Source organism: Cherax quadricarinatus, chromosome 41 (assembly GCF_038502225.1).
Source record: "Cherax quadricarinatus isolate ZL_2023a chromosome 41, ASM3850222v1, whole genome shotgun sequence".
Taxonomy (NCBI): Eukaryota; Metazoa; Arthropoda; class Malacostraca; order Decapoda; family Parastacidae; genus Cherax; species Cherax quadricarinatus.
Genome location: NC_091332.1, coordinates 423500 through 440078, shown reverse-complemented (window position 1 = coordinate 440078; position 16579 = coordinate 423500). Strand labels below are relative to the sequence as shown.

Below are 16579 nucleotides of genomic sequence, written 5' to 3'. Positions count from 1 at the left end.
ATGTGTTAAAATGTACAATTACAGGTCAGAGACTAGCAAAGGTGAAGAGTATGCCAGAGGCAGAATCAGTAAGGGCATTATTATTATTATAATCATGTGGGAGCGCTAAACCCTTAGGATTATACAACGCATGTGGGGGGGGGAGGGATGGAAGGTATTCAGGCTCAATTCAGGGAACTGGAGCACAGATCCAATTCCCTAGATCAAGAGCCCCTCACCAACGTCAAGGAACCTCCCTTAGGAGGCAGAATCAGTAAGGGCAGTGAGGAGTGCTATAGGAAAAGTAAAATCGAAGTAGGTGTAGTTAAGCTGTTGCTGACAAGTCAAAAAGGGAATCTGTATCAAAGGTAGGACTCAGCAATGGCATACCTAAGGTATGGCAAGTCTCCTGGGTGCCACTTGGAGGGGGGCACCACTGAGCAGTTTCTGTTTAAAGTCAGACAAGCAATCCTTGGAGAGTGAAAAAAAATATTTTCTTGGTATGTATGATCTGTCTTTGATTATCATGGGTGAGAAGCACTAGCTAGGATGGCTAGATTGTTAAACCACTTACATAAATTATTAGGTAAAAATAAAATGCTAAGACCTACATGACCACATACTTCACAGTACCACTGCTCAATGCCAACTGGCAGTAAGACCATTCTGCACAAACTAGGGAGGTAGTCTTGAATTTTGTGCAAAATCTGTGAAATTTAATATTCTTATTAAAAGAGCCATTTCCTTATTTCAGAGCATTGTGTAAGAATACAGTGAAACGTTTCTTCATGAAAAAGGAAAGTGGAACTGAAGGATGGAAGAGACGAAAATTAGAGGCAGAGAGAGCCAAGTCGATTAAGTTCTTCATGGCTTATTTTGAAAAGCCGGGAATAAGTTTGATGTGTCTGTGCTGCAAGTCTGTTAGAATCTGAAAGTAGATCAGGTACAAATGTGTCAAGCCGAAGAGGAAGTCAAATTAGATAAATCCGAATAAGAAGAGATTAAAAGTGAGGCTGCCAAAGAGAATATGCACATGACAGGAGGGGAAGATGATAGTGATGTTGAGTCTATCGATGAAATTTTACCTGACAACACTGAACCTAGTGAAATGAATGGTGTAGAAGAGCCTCGAACTGCCATACCAATAGTGACTGAACAGATGACATTGGACTTCTGAAGTTCGACAAGGATACTGGAAAAGCAATTCTGCCTGACGTGTTGATAACAGAAATAAAGCTAGGTTCAAACTATTGTCAAAACAGTAAGGGGCCTTTCCTACCAACAAACAACTGATCATTGTACAAAACCTGGTTGAAGAGGAAACTGGGAAATGGTCATGCTCAGGAAGTAACTCACTCATGGCTGGTCTATTCCCCTTCTAAAAAGTCTGCATTTTATATATGTTGTCTTTTCTATTTTCGGTCAGACCATCAATCCTCATTGGAGCAGTAAAGTGGATTCAACCAGTAGCAAGCACCTGAAAGGATTATTATTATTATTATAATCAAGGGGAAGTGCTAAACCCGTAGGATTATACAGCGCCTGTGGGGGGATGTGGAAGGTATTCAGGCTTAATTCAGGGAACTGGAGCACAGATCCAATTCCCTGAATCAAGAGCCCCTCACCAGCATCAAGGAGCCTTCCTTGAGGGGCTGAAAGGATTAGTATTCATGAAAATGCTAAGACTCGTCAGGAGTGCTTCATGCAGTGGAAAGGAATTTGGTTGAAAACATAAGTGGCATATCTTGATGAGAATCCTTCACCTTCCTTGCAACACAAAACCTGGCTTTGCGAGGACAGTGACTCCAATGTGGGAAATTTCCTTGGCTTACTGAAACTACTGACCATATTTGACCCTGTCATGAAAGACCTCATTCGTATGGAAATTAATCCAGGATCATCCACATGATAGTATCCACTGTTCACCAGTTTACTGAGAAGCATTCTTAAAGCCAAGTACTATGGTCTCATGTTCGACTCGGACTCCTGATCAGGCACAATGTGAGTAATGTCAGAAGTAGTGCGGTACAGTACATGGAAGTCGATTCTGAGAGGAAAATAGTCTGTGTTAGAGTCTTTCCTTGGTTTTATCCAAATAAGCCAGAAGGATGCTGAGAGCTTGATTGAAGACATCTTGAAACAGCTAGAGAAGGATGAAATGGAGCTACAAGATTGTTGGTCATAGTGCTATGACAACGTTGCTGTTAGGGCTGGACACAGAAGTGTTCATCTCTGAGAACGTATCGCCCCGCAGATACATATTCCATGTGAATTGGGGCAGTGAGGCAGAGAGCCACTGCAGTATGGAGGGTCTGTGAATCGAGGTGTTCCCATTGCTGAAATGGAAATTGGAGAAAGCCCCAGAGATGTGCACTCACAGCTTGGAGACAGGCAGTCTCCATTGGATGTTGCGGCCTTGAGCATGCCATCACGCACCTTTTCAGTGATGGGGGGGTCATCCCAAATAAAATGTTTGTAGGCCAGTGCCACACTAGGTTTTGGTGCTGGAGCAGCCAGTCTCTCCCACTGGGCAATGGCATAGCTAAGATTCTGTATTCCTGCTGAGTCGCTAAGGTTGTCCAGAAGAATTTGTTTTAATTCATCTAATGCTATGGAGGAGGATAAGCTGGTAGGGCAATCTGGGAGGGCTTGCATAATCTCCCCACCCCCAAGCCTGACTGGAAGTAAGGCTTACAACCACTATCCATCTTCACGGGAAAGATTCAGTATACACTCTAGCATGGTCTTTAGGAGGGTTTTATAATCCTTGAGTTTAAGACTGCTGAAGGCTGGGGAGCATCTTAAGAAGTAGGAAAGTATTGGGAGGGACATGCACGTGATGAGTAGGTAGAAAGCATAACGTGTATCAATGTCTTTTTCATCCTGCCTGCCATCGTTCTGAAACTTTTTTTTTTTCTAAAATGACATCAATAGCGTTGGACCATAGAGGAGTGCCACTGTGGAAGTTGCATTCATGAATAGGTGCATTTGTGTCAATCTTCTCAATTTGTATATAAACATTGTCTCCAGTTCCCTCACATTTTAATATACAATGCAGAGGATATGAAAACACAAATGGTTTTTAATACTTGACGTGCTGTTGGAGTGTGAGCAAAGTAACATTTATGAAGGGATTCAGGGAAACCGGCAGGCCGGACTTGAGTCCTGGAGATGGGAAGTACAGTGCCTGCACTCTGAAGGAGGGGTGTTAATGTTGCAGTTTAAAAACTGTAGTGTAAAGCACCCTTCTGGCAAGACAGTGATGGAGTGAATGATGGTGAAAGTTTTTCTTTTTCGGGCCACCCTGCCTTGGTGGGAATCGGCCAGTGTGATAATAAAATATAAAATAAATGAAAACACTGCATATAATGATGAGTATGTAGGACTAGATTAATTTAATTCCATCACATTTGTTGACTTTTCTGAGACTCCAGTGATCATGAACAGAACCCTTGTGGATTTAATGCTGTTTTGATTGTAATATTAATAAATGGTGTATACTGCAGTGTCCCTCTAAACTTAAAACAAATATGTATCATGGTGATCCTACAGGATTCTCTACTTTTCGTGTATTTTATGTACTTCCCCACACTAATATCAATCACTAACATTCAACGTTTGTGTAAATACATCTAGGGTAAGTGAATGACTGATAATGGCATAGTAATGTGTGGTTAGTGAAATTAGCTGTTACTAGCCTTCTTATATGGGCTTTTAGCTATTTTTTTGAAGTTGCAGTCATAGATGAATTCAACAGTGATTGAAAATATGCCACAATTTTGCAACATTTGTATATTGAAAATATTATGTGGGGGTCATGCAGGACCTAGGGGACTGGGATGCATTAAGGTTTGATCCAAAGAATGGGAGCACAGGTCCAATTTCTTAGATCAAAAGCCCCCTCATCAGCTAAAGGAAAATCCTATGAAGGGATTTTATATGAAAATTAAGTTTATTGAAATACTACATATTTTAAATATAATTTATCTGAAATGATCTAATTTTTGTCATAAACAAGTGAAAAATATTCTTACAAGATACTGGCAAACTGCAGTATCACTCACTTTTGTAAAGGCATAAAATCTTCAGACTTAATCCATTTCAAATTTTTTGTGGAATATGTAATGAAAGGTTATACAAACTAAATCATGGAGCTGTACATTTATTTAAATAAAGCTAATGGATTGAAATGCCATTCCAGTCAGACTTAGTGTGCTAATCAAGGCAATTTACATATTTGGAGGTGATAAATAAATTAACTTTTCTGACAAAAGCCAGAATCTCAGTGAATCCCATCAAAACTCAACTGGCTGGATAATGGTGTCTGTACAAACTTGTGTTTATGTACAAAGGGAATTAACTTGACAACTTGCTCATACCTACTTTTTCCACTTTCTAGTCACAGTTTCAATCAAGGTTCTCATGGTTCTTGCCTTGTCTCTCAAAATACAACAATCTATTTAGCAGTGGCACATTGCAAATAAGCTATTAAATCACTACGTTCTGGTTTTTTCTTCAATCCAGCAAACACCATTTTGGTACCTGGAATATATTTTTTAGGGTTAATGAGATATTCGTCCAAAGTTTCAGCACTCCAAATGATGCCTTTTGACTTATTGGCATCTGTGTAAGTATAGCCAGGAGCCTGTCCTGTCTGGCGACCAATAAGACCACTGAGGTTAGGTCCAGTTTTGTGCTTGCCTCCAGCCTCCACTGTGTGGCACTGTGCACACCGTTGCACAAATATCTTCTTCCCTTTCTCCACGTCACCCATTTCTTCCTCTGAAAAATATTTAAATATTGCAAAAAATTAAATAACTAATACCAGCAAGTACAGGAAATTTTGTTTTTAGGAAGAAAAAATTATTTGACAAATCCAATAAGGAATAATCATAGTTTGACGTACAGTACTTCTGGGCTGGAATTGGGTAGAGGTTCTACACAACTCTTAAAGCCTTACAATAAGCAGAGGCCTTTGTATGTCATTAAATATAACACACTAATAAATATTCATGTATTTATCTGTATACAGTACATGCACTGCATCACAAAAAGAATCCACAGGGTTACAAAAAGGATGAATATTGTATGGCTATGTATATTTTGACCTACCACAGAGACCCTTGTCAGAAAACTAAAGTGTAGAAAGAATGACATGTACAAAGGTACACTCCAGACTGCCTGTACATGTCAAAGCCAGTCATAGCATGAACCAGTTCAAGAAGAGCCAAAAGGTGCCTAATGAATGTAGTGACAAAGGGAGGAGAATGATTATAGTTTTTATTAGCTAACACACATGTAAATATAAATAACTTATTTTACTTTAATCCTAGTATATCTATAGTACGTATATGTCCTTTATAGTATAATAAGGTATTAAAAGGACCCCAATGGAACTAAGTCAGTCTGACTTTTTTGGGTTATCCAAGGTTCTCTACACATATGCTGCCATGTATGATAATCTATGGAACTGTACCTATGTATACCTGAACAAACTTATTAAGTTAGTTGCACAACCAAGTAACCTCAGGATAAAGGAAGTCGTCATCTGGTTTCAAATGGCCTTAATTGATTTTCTACAATAAATTGCATAACTAATATTGAAAAAATATTTTAAAAATTATAAATTTACGCTTAATCTTTTCTCACAGCTTCCCAGCTCTCAAAGTCAACCTGTATCACAGCTTCCCAGCTCTCAAACTCAACCTGTATCACAGCTTCCTAGCTCTCAAGCTCAACCTGTATCAGATTTCCTTGTCAAAAAATGAACCTCGCAGCAAAGACAGTGTACACCTGTGAGGCCTCCCACTTCTGTATCATCTTCAAGTCCTTCCTCGCAAACCATCTTCACGTCCCGAGAAACTACGTCGATCTCTGAGGGAAACTCTCCCATTAGATCCAGAAAATCTCCCCTTCTATCAGAATCCATTTCAAATAAGTGCTCCAAGAGGTCATCCATAGGATCTCCCTCTAATTCGCAGCACAAGCATTGTAAACCTGCGAGGCCGGCCAGCTCTGTGTCACCCGCCGACCCTTCTTCGAAAGCTATCTTAACATCCCGGGTAATTAAGTCGATCTCTGATGGCAGTTCTCCCATAAGATCAATCTCTCCCATTAGATCCAACAAGTCTCTCACGTGTTCCAGTGAGTCAGTCACAGAAGTTAATGCTTCATCCGTGGGATCCATCATATCTCCGACGAATTCCACCAACACTCTCACAAGATTCAACAGTTCTACAATGCGATACATCAACTCATCCACCAGCTCCTGCAACTCTGTGTCCGGAGAAGACAACTCTTCCCCGCGAGGAGTACACTCAACTGCGACATTCAACATATGAACTGCAACATCAACCAAATCAGCTCCTAGCTGCACTAAACCTTCTGGTGTCAACTGGTAATCGCAGCAGAGGCAGGGTACACCTGCAAGGCCGGCTGATTCTCTGTCACCTTCCAACTCGGCCTCACGGATCAACTCTACATCCTGAGATACCAAGTCGATCTCAGAAATCAGCCATTCATCTTGAGAAATTAGTTCTTCCATGATGTCCAATGAGTCCTTCAGCTGACTCTGCTTCTGTTTCATGGCTTTTCTTGGTAGTTAGTCACTGATTTTACTTCTCAGAAATCTTCAGTCCAGAGAATTATTTAGAGGTATTCAATCCTGAATATTCAACAAGTATCTAACCTTAACAGTTTTAAAACTCATGAGGTAAATGTTGTATGCCAGTTAATATTTAATATAGTGACCATGGAACAGTCTCTTTCACAAACACTAAATTTTATCAGTACAAAGTGTTATTGCTAAGTGAATGTGACGAGGTAAAGATAATATAATAGATAAGAGATAATAAAGTGAAGTAGGAACCATAACAGTGTAGTAGTGATGATAAAAGTGAAGTAGTGACTATAACAGTGTAGTAGTGATGATAAAAGTGAAGTAGTGACTATAACAGTGTAGTAGTGATGATAACAGTGAAGTAGTGACTATAACAGTGTATTAGTGATGATAACAGTGAACTAGTGACGATGATAGTGTAGTAGTGATGATAACAGTGTATAAGTGATGATAACAGTGTAGTAGTAATGATAACATTGAAGTAGTGATTATAACAGTGTAGTAGTAATGATAACAGTGTAGTAGTGACTATAACAGTGTAGTAGTGATGATAACAGTGAAGTAGTGATGATAATAGTGTAGTAGTGATGATAACAGTATAGTAGTGAGGATAACAGTGTAGTAGTGATGATAACAGTGTAGTAGTGATGATAACAGTGTAGTAATGATGACAACAGTGTAGTAGTGATGATAACAGTGAAGTAGTGACTATAACAGTGTAGTAGTGATGATAACAGTGAAGTAGTCATGATAACAGTGTATTAGTGATGATAACAGTGTAGTAGTGATGATAACAGTGAAGTAGTGACTATAACAGTGCAGTAGTGATGATAACAGTGTAGTGATGATAATAGTGTAGTAGTAATGGTAATAGTATAGCAGTGATAGTAATGGTGTAGTAGTGATGGTAATAGTATAGCAGTGATGCTAATAGTGTAGTAGTGATGATAATAGTGTAGTAATGGTTATAATAGTGTAGTAGTGATGATAATAGTGTAGTAATCATTATAATAGTGTAGTAGTGATGATGATAGTGCAGTAGTGATGGTAATAGTGTAGTAATGATTATAATAGTGTAGTAGTGATGATAATAGTGTAATAGTGATGATAATAGTGTAGTAGTGATGATAATAGTGTAATAGTGATGACCTACTTAAAAAAATAAACATTCCTTTAACTTGTTAGCATAAATACATAAGTTGTCAAAATAATCTTACCTCCTATTTAAACTTTTTATGCATTTGTAAAAAAAAATCTCGTATCATTGTCAATAAACATTTAACAAAAAATAAAATAAAATTTCCTTTGATTTTCTACAATAAATTGCATAACTAATATTGAAAAATATTTAAAAAATTATAAATTTACGCTTAATCTTTTCTCACAGCTTCCCAGCTCTCAAAGTCAACCTGTATCACAGCTTCCCAGCTCTCAAACTCAACCTGTATCACAGCTTCCTAGCTCTCAAGCTCAACCTGTATCAGATTTCCTTGTCAAACAATGAACCTCGCAGCAAAGACAGTGTACACCTGTGAGGCCTCCCACTTCTGTATCATCTTCAAGTCCTTCCTCGCAAACCATCTTCACGTCCCGAGAAACTACGTCGATCTCTGAGAGAAACTCTCCCATTAGATCCAGAAAATCTCCCCTTCTATCAGAATCCATCTCAAATAAGGGCTCCAAGAGGTCATCCATAGGATCTCCCTCTAATTCGCAGCACAAGCATTGTAAACCTGCGAGGCCGGCCAGCTCAGTGTCACCTGCCGACCCTTCTTCGAAAGCTATCTTAACATCCCGGGTAATTAAGTCGATCTCTGATGGCAGTTCTCCCATAAGATCAATCTCTCCCATTAGATCCAACAAGTCTCTCATGTGTTCCAGTGAGTCAGTCACAGAAGTTAATGCTTCATCCGTGGGATCCATCATATCTCCGACGAATTCCACCAACACTCTCACAAGATTCAACAGTTCTACAATGCGATACATCAACTCATCCACCAGCTCCTGCAACTCTGTGTCCGGAGAAGACAACTCTTCCCCGCGAGGAGTACACTCAACTGCGACATTCAACATATGAACTGCAACATCAACCAAATCAGCTCCTAGCTGCACTAAACCTTCTGGTGTCAACTGGTAATCGCAGCAGAGGCAGGGTACACCTGCAAGGCCGGCTGATTCTCTGTCACCTTCCAACTCGGCCTCACGGATCAACTCTACATCCTGAGATACCAAGTCGATCTCAGAGATCAGCCATTCATCTTGAGAAATTAGTTCTTCCATGATGTCCAATGAGTCCTTCAGCTGACTCTGCTTCTGTTTCATGGCTTTTCTTGGTAGTTAGTCACTGATTTTACTTCTCAGAAATCTTCAGTCCAGAGAATTATTTAGAGGTATTCAATCCTGAATATTCAACAAGTATCTAACCTTAACAGTTTTAAAACTCATGAGGTAAATGTTGTATGCCAGTTAATATTTAATATAGTGACCATGGAACAGTCTCTTTCACAAACACTAAATTTTATCAGTACAAAGTGTTATTGCTAAGTGAATGTGACGAGGTAAAGATAATATAATAGAGCAGAGATAATAAAGTGAAGTAGTAACCATAACAGTGTAGTAGTGATGATAAAAGTGAAGTAGTGACTATAACAGTGTAGTAGTGATGATAACAGTGAACTAGTGATGATAATAGTGTAGTAGTGATGATAACAGTGTATTAGTGATGATAACAGTGTAGTAGTAATGATAGCAGTGAAGTAGTGATTATAACAGTGTAGTAGTAATGATAACAGTGTAGTAGTGACTATAACAGTGTAGTAGTGATGATAATAGTGTAGTAGTGATGATAACAGTGTAGTAGTGACTATAACAGTGTAGTAGTGATGATAACAGTGAAGTAGTGATGATAATAGTGTAGTAGTGATGATAACAGTGTAGTAGTGATGATAACAGTGTAGTAGTGATGATAACAGTGTAGTAGTGATGATAACAGTGTAGTAGTGATGATAACAGAGAAGTAGTGACCATAACAGTGTAGTAGTGATGATAACAGTGAAGTAGTCATAACAGTGAATTAGTGATGATAACAGTGTAGCAGTGATGATAACAGTGTAGTAGTGATGATAACAGTGAAGTAGTGATAACAGTGCAGTAGTGATGATAACAGTGTAGTGATGATAATAGTGTAGTAGTAATGGTAACAGTATAGCAGTGATAGTAATGATGTAGTAGTGATGGTAATAGTATAGTAGTGATGATAATAGTGTAGTAGTAATGATAATAGTGTAGTAATGATTATAATAGTGTAGTAGTGATGATAATAGTGTAGTAGTGATGGTAATAGTATAGTAGTGATGATAATAGTGTAATACTGATGATAATAGTATAGTAGTGATAATAGTGCAGTAGTGATGATAATAGTGTAGTACTAATGGTAACAGTATAACAGTGATAGTAATGGTGAAGTAGTGATGGTAATAGTATAGTAGTGATGGTAATAGTATAGTAGTGATGATAATAGTATAGTAGTGATGATAATAGTGTAGTAATGATAATAGTGTAGAAATGATTATAATAGTGTAGTAGTGATGATAATAGTGTAGTAATGGTTATAATAGTGTAGTAGTGATGATAATAGTGTAGTAATCATTATAATAGTGTAGTAGTGATGATGATAGTGTAGTAGTGACGGTAATAGTGTAGTAATGATTATAATAGTGTAGTAGTGATGATAATAGTGTAATAGTGATGATAATAGTGTAGTAGTGATGATAATAGTGTAATAGTGATGACCTACTTAAAAAAAATAAACATTCCTTTAACTTGTTAGCATAAATACATAAGTTGTCAAAATAATCTTACCTCCTATTTAAACTTTTTATGCATTTGTAAAAAAAAATCTCGTATCATTGTCAATAAACATTTAACAAAAAATAAAATAAAATTTTCCTTGATTTTCTACAATAAATTGCATAACTAATATTGAAAAAATATTTTAAAAATTATAAATTTACGCTTAATCTTTTCTCACAGCTTCCCAGCTCTCAAAGTCAACCTGTATCACAGCTTCCCAGCTCTCAAACTCAACCTGTATCACAGCTTCCTAGCTCTCAAGCTCAACCTGTATCAGATTTCCTTGTCAAAAAATGAACCTCGCAGCAAAGACAGTGTACACCTGTGAGGCCTCCCACTTCTGTATCATCTTCAAGTCCTTCCTCGCAAACCATCTTCACGTCCCGAGAAACTACGTCGATCTCTGAGGGAAACTCTCCCATTAGATCCAGAAAATCTCCCCTTCTATCAGAATCCATTTCAAATAAGTGCTCCAAGAGGTCATCCATAGGATCTCCCTCTAATTCGCAGCACAAGCATTGTAAACCTGCGAGGCCGGCCAGCTCTGTGTCACCCGCCGACCCTTCTTCGAAAGCTATCTTAACATCCCGGGTAATTAAGTCGATCTCTGATGGCAGTTCTCCCATAAGATCAATCTCTCCCATTAGATCCAACAAGTCTCTCACGTGTTCCAGTGAGTCAGTCACAGAAGTTAATGCTTCATCCGTGGGATCCATCATATCTCCGACGAATTCCACCAACACTCTCACAAGATTCAACAGTTCTACAATGCGATACATCAACTCATCCACCAGCTCCTGCAACTCTGTGTCCGGAGAAGACAACTCTTCCCCGCGAGGAGTACACTCAACTGCGACATTCAACATATGAACTGCAACATCAACCAAATCAGCTCCTAGCTGCACTAAACCTTCTGGTGTCAACTGGTAATCGCAGCAGAGGCAGGGTACACCTGCAAGGCCGGCTGATTCTCTGTCACCTTCCAACTCGGCCTCACGGATCAACTCTACATCCTGAGATACCAAGTCGATCTCAGAGATCAGCCATTCATCTTGAGAAATTAGTTCTTCCATGATGTCCAATGAGTCCTTCAGCTGACTCTGCTTCTGTTTCATGGCTTTTCTTGGTAGTTAGTCACTGATTTTATTTCTCAGAAATCTTCAGTCCAGAGAATTATTTAGAGGTATTCAATCCTGAATATTCAACAAGTATCTAACCTTAACAGTTTTAAAACTCATGAGGTAAATGTTGTATGCCAGTTAATATTTAATATAGTGACCATGGAACAGTCTCTTTCACAAACACTAAATTTTATCAGTACAAAGTGTTATTGCTAAGTGAATGTGACGAGGTAAAGATAATATAATAGAGCAGAGATAATAAAGTGAAGTAGTAACCATAACAGTGTAGTAGTGATGATAAAAGTGAAGTAGTGACTATAACAGTGTAGTAGTGATGATAACAGTGAACTAGTGATGATAATAGTGTAGTAGTGATGATAACAGTGTATTAGTGATGATAACAGTGAACTAGTGACTATAACAGTGAACTAGTGATGATAATAGTGTAGTAGTGATGATAACAGTGTATTAGTGATGATAACAGTGTAGTAGTAATGATAGCAGTGAAGTAGTGATTATAACAGTGTAGTAGTAATGATAACAGTGTAGTTTACCTGGAGTTTACCTGGAGAGAGTTTCGGGGGTCAACGCCCCCGCGGCCCGGTCTGTGACCAGGCCTCCTGGTGGATCAGCGCCTGATCAACCAGGCTGTTGCTGCTGGCTGCACGCAAACCAACGTACGAGCCACAGCCCGGCTGATCAGGAACTGCCTTTAGGTGCTTGTCCAGTGCCAGCTTGAAGACTGCCAGGGGTCTGTTGGTAATCCCCCTTATGTGTGCTGGGAGGCAGTTGAACAGTCTCGGTCCCCTGACACTTATTGTATGGTCTCTTAACGTGCTAGTGACACCCCTGCTTTTCATTGGGGGGATGGTGCATCGTCTGCCAAGTCTTTTGCTTTCGTAGTGAGTGATTTTCGTGTGCAAGTTCGGTACTAGTCCCTCTAGGATTTTCCAGGTGTATATAATCATGTATCTCTCCCTCCTGCGTTCCAGGGAATACAGGTTTAGAAACCTCAAGCGCTCCCAGTAATTGAGGTGTTTTATCTCCGTTATGCGCGCCGTGAAAGTTCTCTGTACATTTTCTAGGTCGGCAATTTCACCTGCCTTGAAAGGTGCTGTTAGAGTGCAGCAATATTCCAGCCTAGATAGAACAAGTGACCTGAAGAGTGTCATCATGGGCTTGGCCTCCCTAGTTTTGAAGGTTCTCATTATCCATCCTGTCATTTTTCTAGCAGATGCGATTGATACAATGTTATGGTCCTTGAAGGTGAGATCCTCCGACATAATCACTCCCAGGTCTTTGACGTTGGTGTTTCGCTCTATTTTGTGGCCAGAATTTGTTTTGTACTCTGATGAAGATTTAATTTCCTCATGTTTACCATATCTGAGTAATTGAAATTTCTCATCGTTGAACTTCATATTGTTTTCTGCAGCCCACTGAAAGATTTGGTTGATGTCCGCCTGGAGCCTTGCAGTGTCTGCAATGGAAGACACTGTCATGCAGATTCGGGTGTCATCTGCAAAGGAAGACACGGTGCTGTGGCTGACATCCTTGTCTATGTCGGATATGAGGATGAGGAACAAGATGGGAGCTAGTACTGTGCCTTGTGGAACAGAGCTTTTCACCGTAGCTGCCTCGGACTTTACTCTGTTGACGACTACTCTCTGTGTTCTGTTAGTGAGGAAATTATAGATCCATCGACCAACTTTTCCTGTTATTCCTTTAGCGCGCATTTTGTGCGCTATTACGCCATGGTCACACTTGTCGAAGGCTTTTGCAAAGTCTGTATATATTACATCTGCATTCTTTTTGTCTTCTAGTGCATTTAGGACCTTGTCGTAGTGATCCAGTAGTTGAGACAGACAGGAGCGACCTGTTCTAAACCCATGTTGCCCTGGGTTGTGTAACTGATGGGTTTCTAGATGGGTGGTGATCTTGCTTCTTAGGACCCTTTCAAAGATTTTTATGATATGGGATGTTAGTGCTATTGGTCTGTAGTTCTTTGCTGTTGCTTTACTGCCCCCTTTGTGGAGTGGGGCTATGTCTGTTGTTTTTAGTAACTGAGGGACGACCCCCGTGTCCATGCTCCCTCTCCATAGGATGGAAAAGGCTCGTGATAGGGGCTTCTTGCAGTTCTTGATGAACACAGAGTTCCATGAGTCTGGCCCTGGGGCAGAGTGCATGGGCATGTCATTTATCGCCTGTTCGAAGTCATTTGGCGTCAGGATAACATCGGATAGGCTTGTGTTAATCAAATTTTGTGGCTCTCTCATAAAAAATTCATTTTGATCTTCGACTCTCAGTCTGGTTAGCGGCTTGCTAAAAACTGAGTCATATTGGGACTTGAGTAGCTCACTCATTTCCTTGCTGTCATCTGTGTAGGACCCATCTTGTTTAAGTAGGGGCCCAATACTGGACGTTGTTCTCGATTTTGATTTGGCATAGGAGAAGAAATACTTTGGGTTTCTTTCGATTTCATTTATGGCTTTTAGTTCTTCCCGCGATTCCTGACTCCTAAAGGATTCTTTTAGCTTAAGTTCGATGCTTGCTATTTCTCTGACCAGTGTCTCCCTGCGCATTTCTGATATATTGACCTCTTTTAGCCGCTCTGTTATTCTTTTCCGTCGCCTGTAAAGGGAGCGCCTGTCTCTTTCTATTTTACATCTACTCCTCCTTTTTCTTAGAGGAATAAGCCTTGTGCATACATCGAGTGCCACCGAGTTAATCTGTTCTAGGCATAAGTTTGGGTCTGTGTTGCTTAGTATATCTTCCCAGCTTATATCGGTTAGGACTTGGTTTACTTGGTCCCACTTTATGTTTTTGTTATTGAAGTTGAATTTGGTGAATGCTCCCTCGTGACTAGTCTCATTTTGTCGGTCTGAGGCTCCACGCATACATGTCTGAACCTCAATTATGTTGTGATCTGAGTATATTGTTTTTGATATGGTGACATTTCTTATCAGATCATCATTGTTAGTGAAGATGAGGTCTAGTGTATTCTCCAGTCTAGTAGGCTCTATTATTTGCTGGTTTAAATTGAATTTTGTGCAGAGATTTAAAAGCTCGTGTGAGTGTGAGTTTTCATCAGAGCTGCCTCCTGGTGTTATTACTGCAACAATATTATTTGCTATATTCCTCCATTTTAGGTGCCTTAAGTTGAAATCCCCCAGGAGCAAGATGTTGGGTGCAGGAGCTGGAAGATTTTCCAGACAGTGGTCAATTTTTAACAGCTGTTCCTGGAATTGCTGGGATGTTGCATCCGGAGGCTTGTAGACTACCACAATGACTAGGTTTTGGTTCTAGACCTTTACTGCTAAAACTTCCACTACGTCATTTGAGGCATTAAGCAGTTCTGTGCAAACAAGTGACTCTGCAATGTACAGGCCAACCCCCCCCTTTTGCCTGTTCACTCTGTCACATCTGTATAGGTTGTAACCTGGGATCCATATTTCGTTGTCCAAGTGATCCTTTATGTGGGTCTCAGTGAAAGCCGCGAACATTGCCTTTGCCTCTGCAAGCAGTCCACGGATGAAAGGTATTTTGTTGTTTATTGCTGGCTTTAGACCCTGTATATTTGCAAAGAAGAATGTTATCGGACTGGTGGTATTGTTGGTACTGGGGGGGGATTTTTTTTCCGGCATTAGTATCTGTATCTGTTGGTTTGGAGTGGAGGCCATCGACTGTGGTTCCACTCCAGGAATGACTGGATTTGGTGTACGATTTCTGCCATTTCCTGCCAGTTTTTTTTCCTTCCTGGCACTAAAAAACCTCTCCCTCTTGAGTGGCTGTGGCTACCCAGGTTTTCCCATGGCCTGGATGTTTTGTATCTTTTTGTCCCCTTTAGATGGTATGCCTGGCAATTTAAGTTATAGCACAGTCTTTCCTGTACTGAAGAGGTACACATTTCAGGGTGAAAAAGCTTACAGGAAGGGAGTTTGCATTTTCCTGTTGTCATATGGGCATGACATTTTCTAGGGTGGTCATAGTTGCATGTCCCATCTGTTTTTCCAGATTTCCCATGCCAGCAGATACCAAGTGCATAGTATGTGCACAGGCTTGGTTTCCGTTTGCCTTGGGTTTCTGTGACTGTATTCCCTGTTGGTGCATGTTTCCCTGTCTTATTCCTATCCTCCTTAGCACCAACAATGGAGCTCCCACCAGTTGTTTTTGGTAATTTATCCTCACTATTGCTATTGGAGTCCTCTTGTTTGCTATTTCCTGCGGTATTTCTGGTTTGCAATATTGGTTTTATCTTATCTTTGACTACACTTGTTTCCCTACTATGGCTCCTGTCCTCTATGAGGTCATTTATATGTATTCCTTCCTGCGTAGGAATACATATAAATGACCTCATAGAGGACAGGAGCCATAGTAGGGAAACAAGTGTAGTCAAAGATAAGATAAAACCAATATTGCAAACCAGAAATACCGCAGGAAATAGCAAACAAGAGGACTCCAATAGCAATAGTGAGGATAAATTACCAAAAACAACTGGTGGGAGTGTTGTGATAGAAACACAGGCCTTATCTCTAGGCTTTATTGAACATAGAATCTTCATAGTACTTCTGCAACAACAAAATATAATGACTAGTACATCTAATAATGGCTTCTACAGGGATGGTGATGTCTTGCATATGTCAAGAGAAAAGTTATAACTACAGGCCACATATTTAAACTCACCATGTAATCTGCATCGCAGATAAATGGATAAAGTATAAGAGAATCACACACCATGTGTTGGTGCCCATGACCACACCAAACTGTTGTTGTTGTTGTTAAGGGCCCCTAGAGGTGGTGCAGTATTATCCTGCTGCTGCTCCTCACAGGACCAGTATCACTACAATCTCCCCCTTCTAAAATATCAGAGACAGTAATCTCCCAAACTGTTAGGTGGGCGACGTACACGTCCCGACCTTCGTAGCCCTTGAGCCTCTTCACCAGGTTCGATATTTTCCAGCGGGGTTTGATTAACTGCTGGAGCAGAATCCTCTATTTCCATAGGGGTAGT

The 16579-nt window shown here is 39.9% G+C and overlaps 1 protein-coding gene across 1 annotated transcript in view; it reads right to left on the bottom strand.

The window, feature by feature from the left end:
• Positions 1–4128: 4128 nt before the first annotated feature.
• LOC128695832 (uncharacterized) overlaps positions 4129–16579 on the bottom strand; it is a 134251-nt gene continuing 121800 nt past the window's right edge. The window contains exon 3 of the mRNA XM_070092861.1: positions 4129–4761. Coding sequence (XP_069948962.1) covers positions 4436–4761 — 326 coding nt within the window. The 3' untranslated portion in view covers positions 4129–4435. The remainder of the gene's footprint in view (positions 4762–16579) is intronic.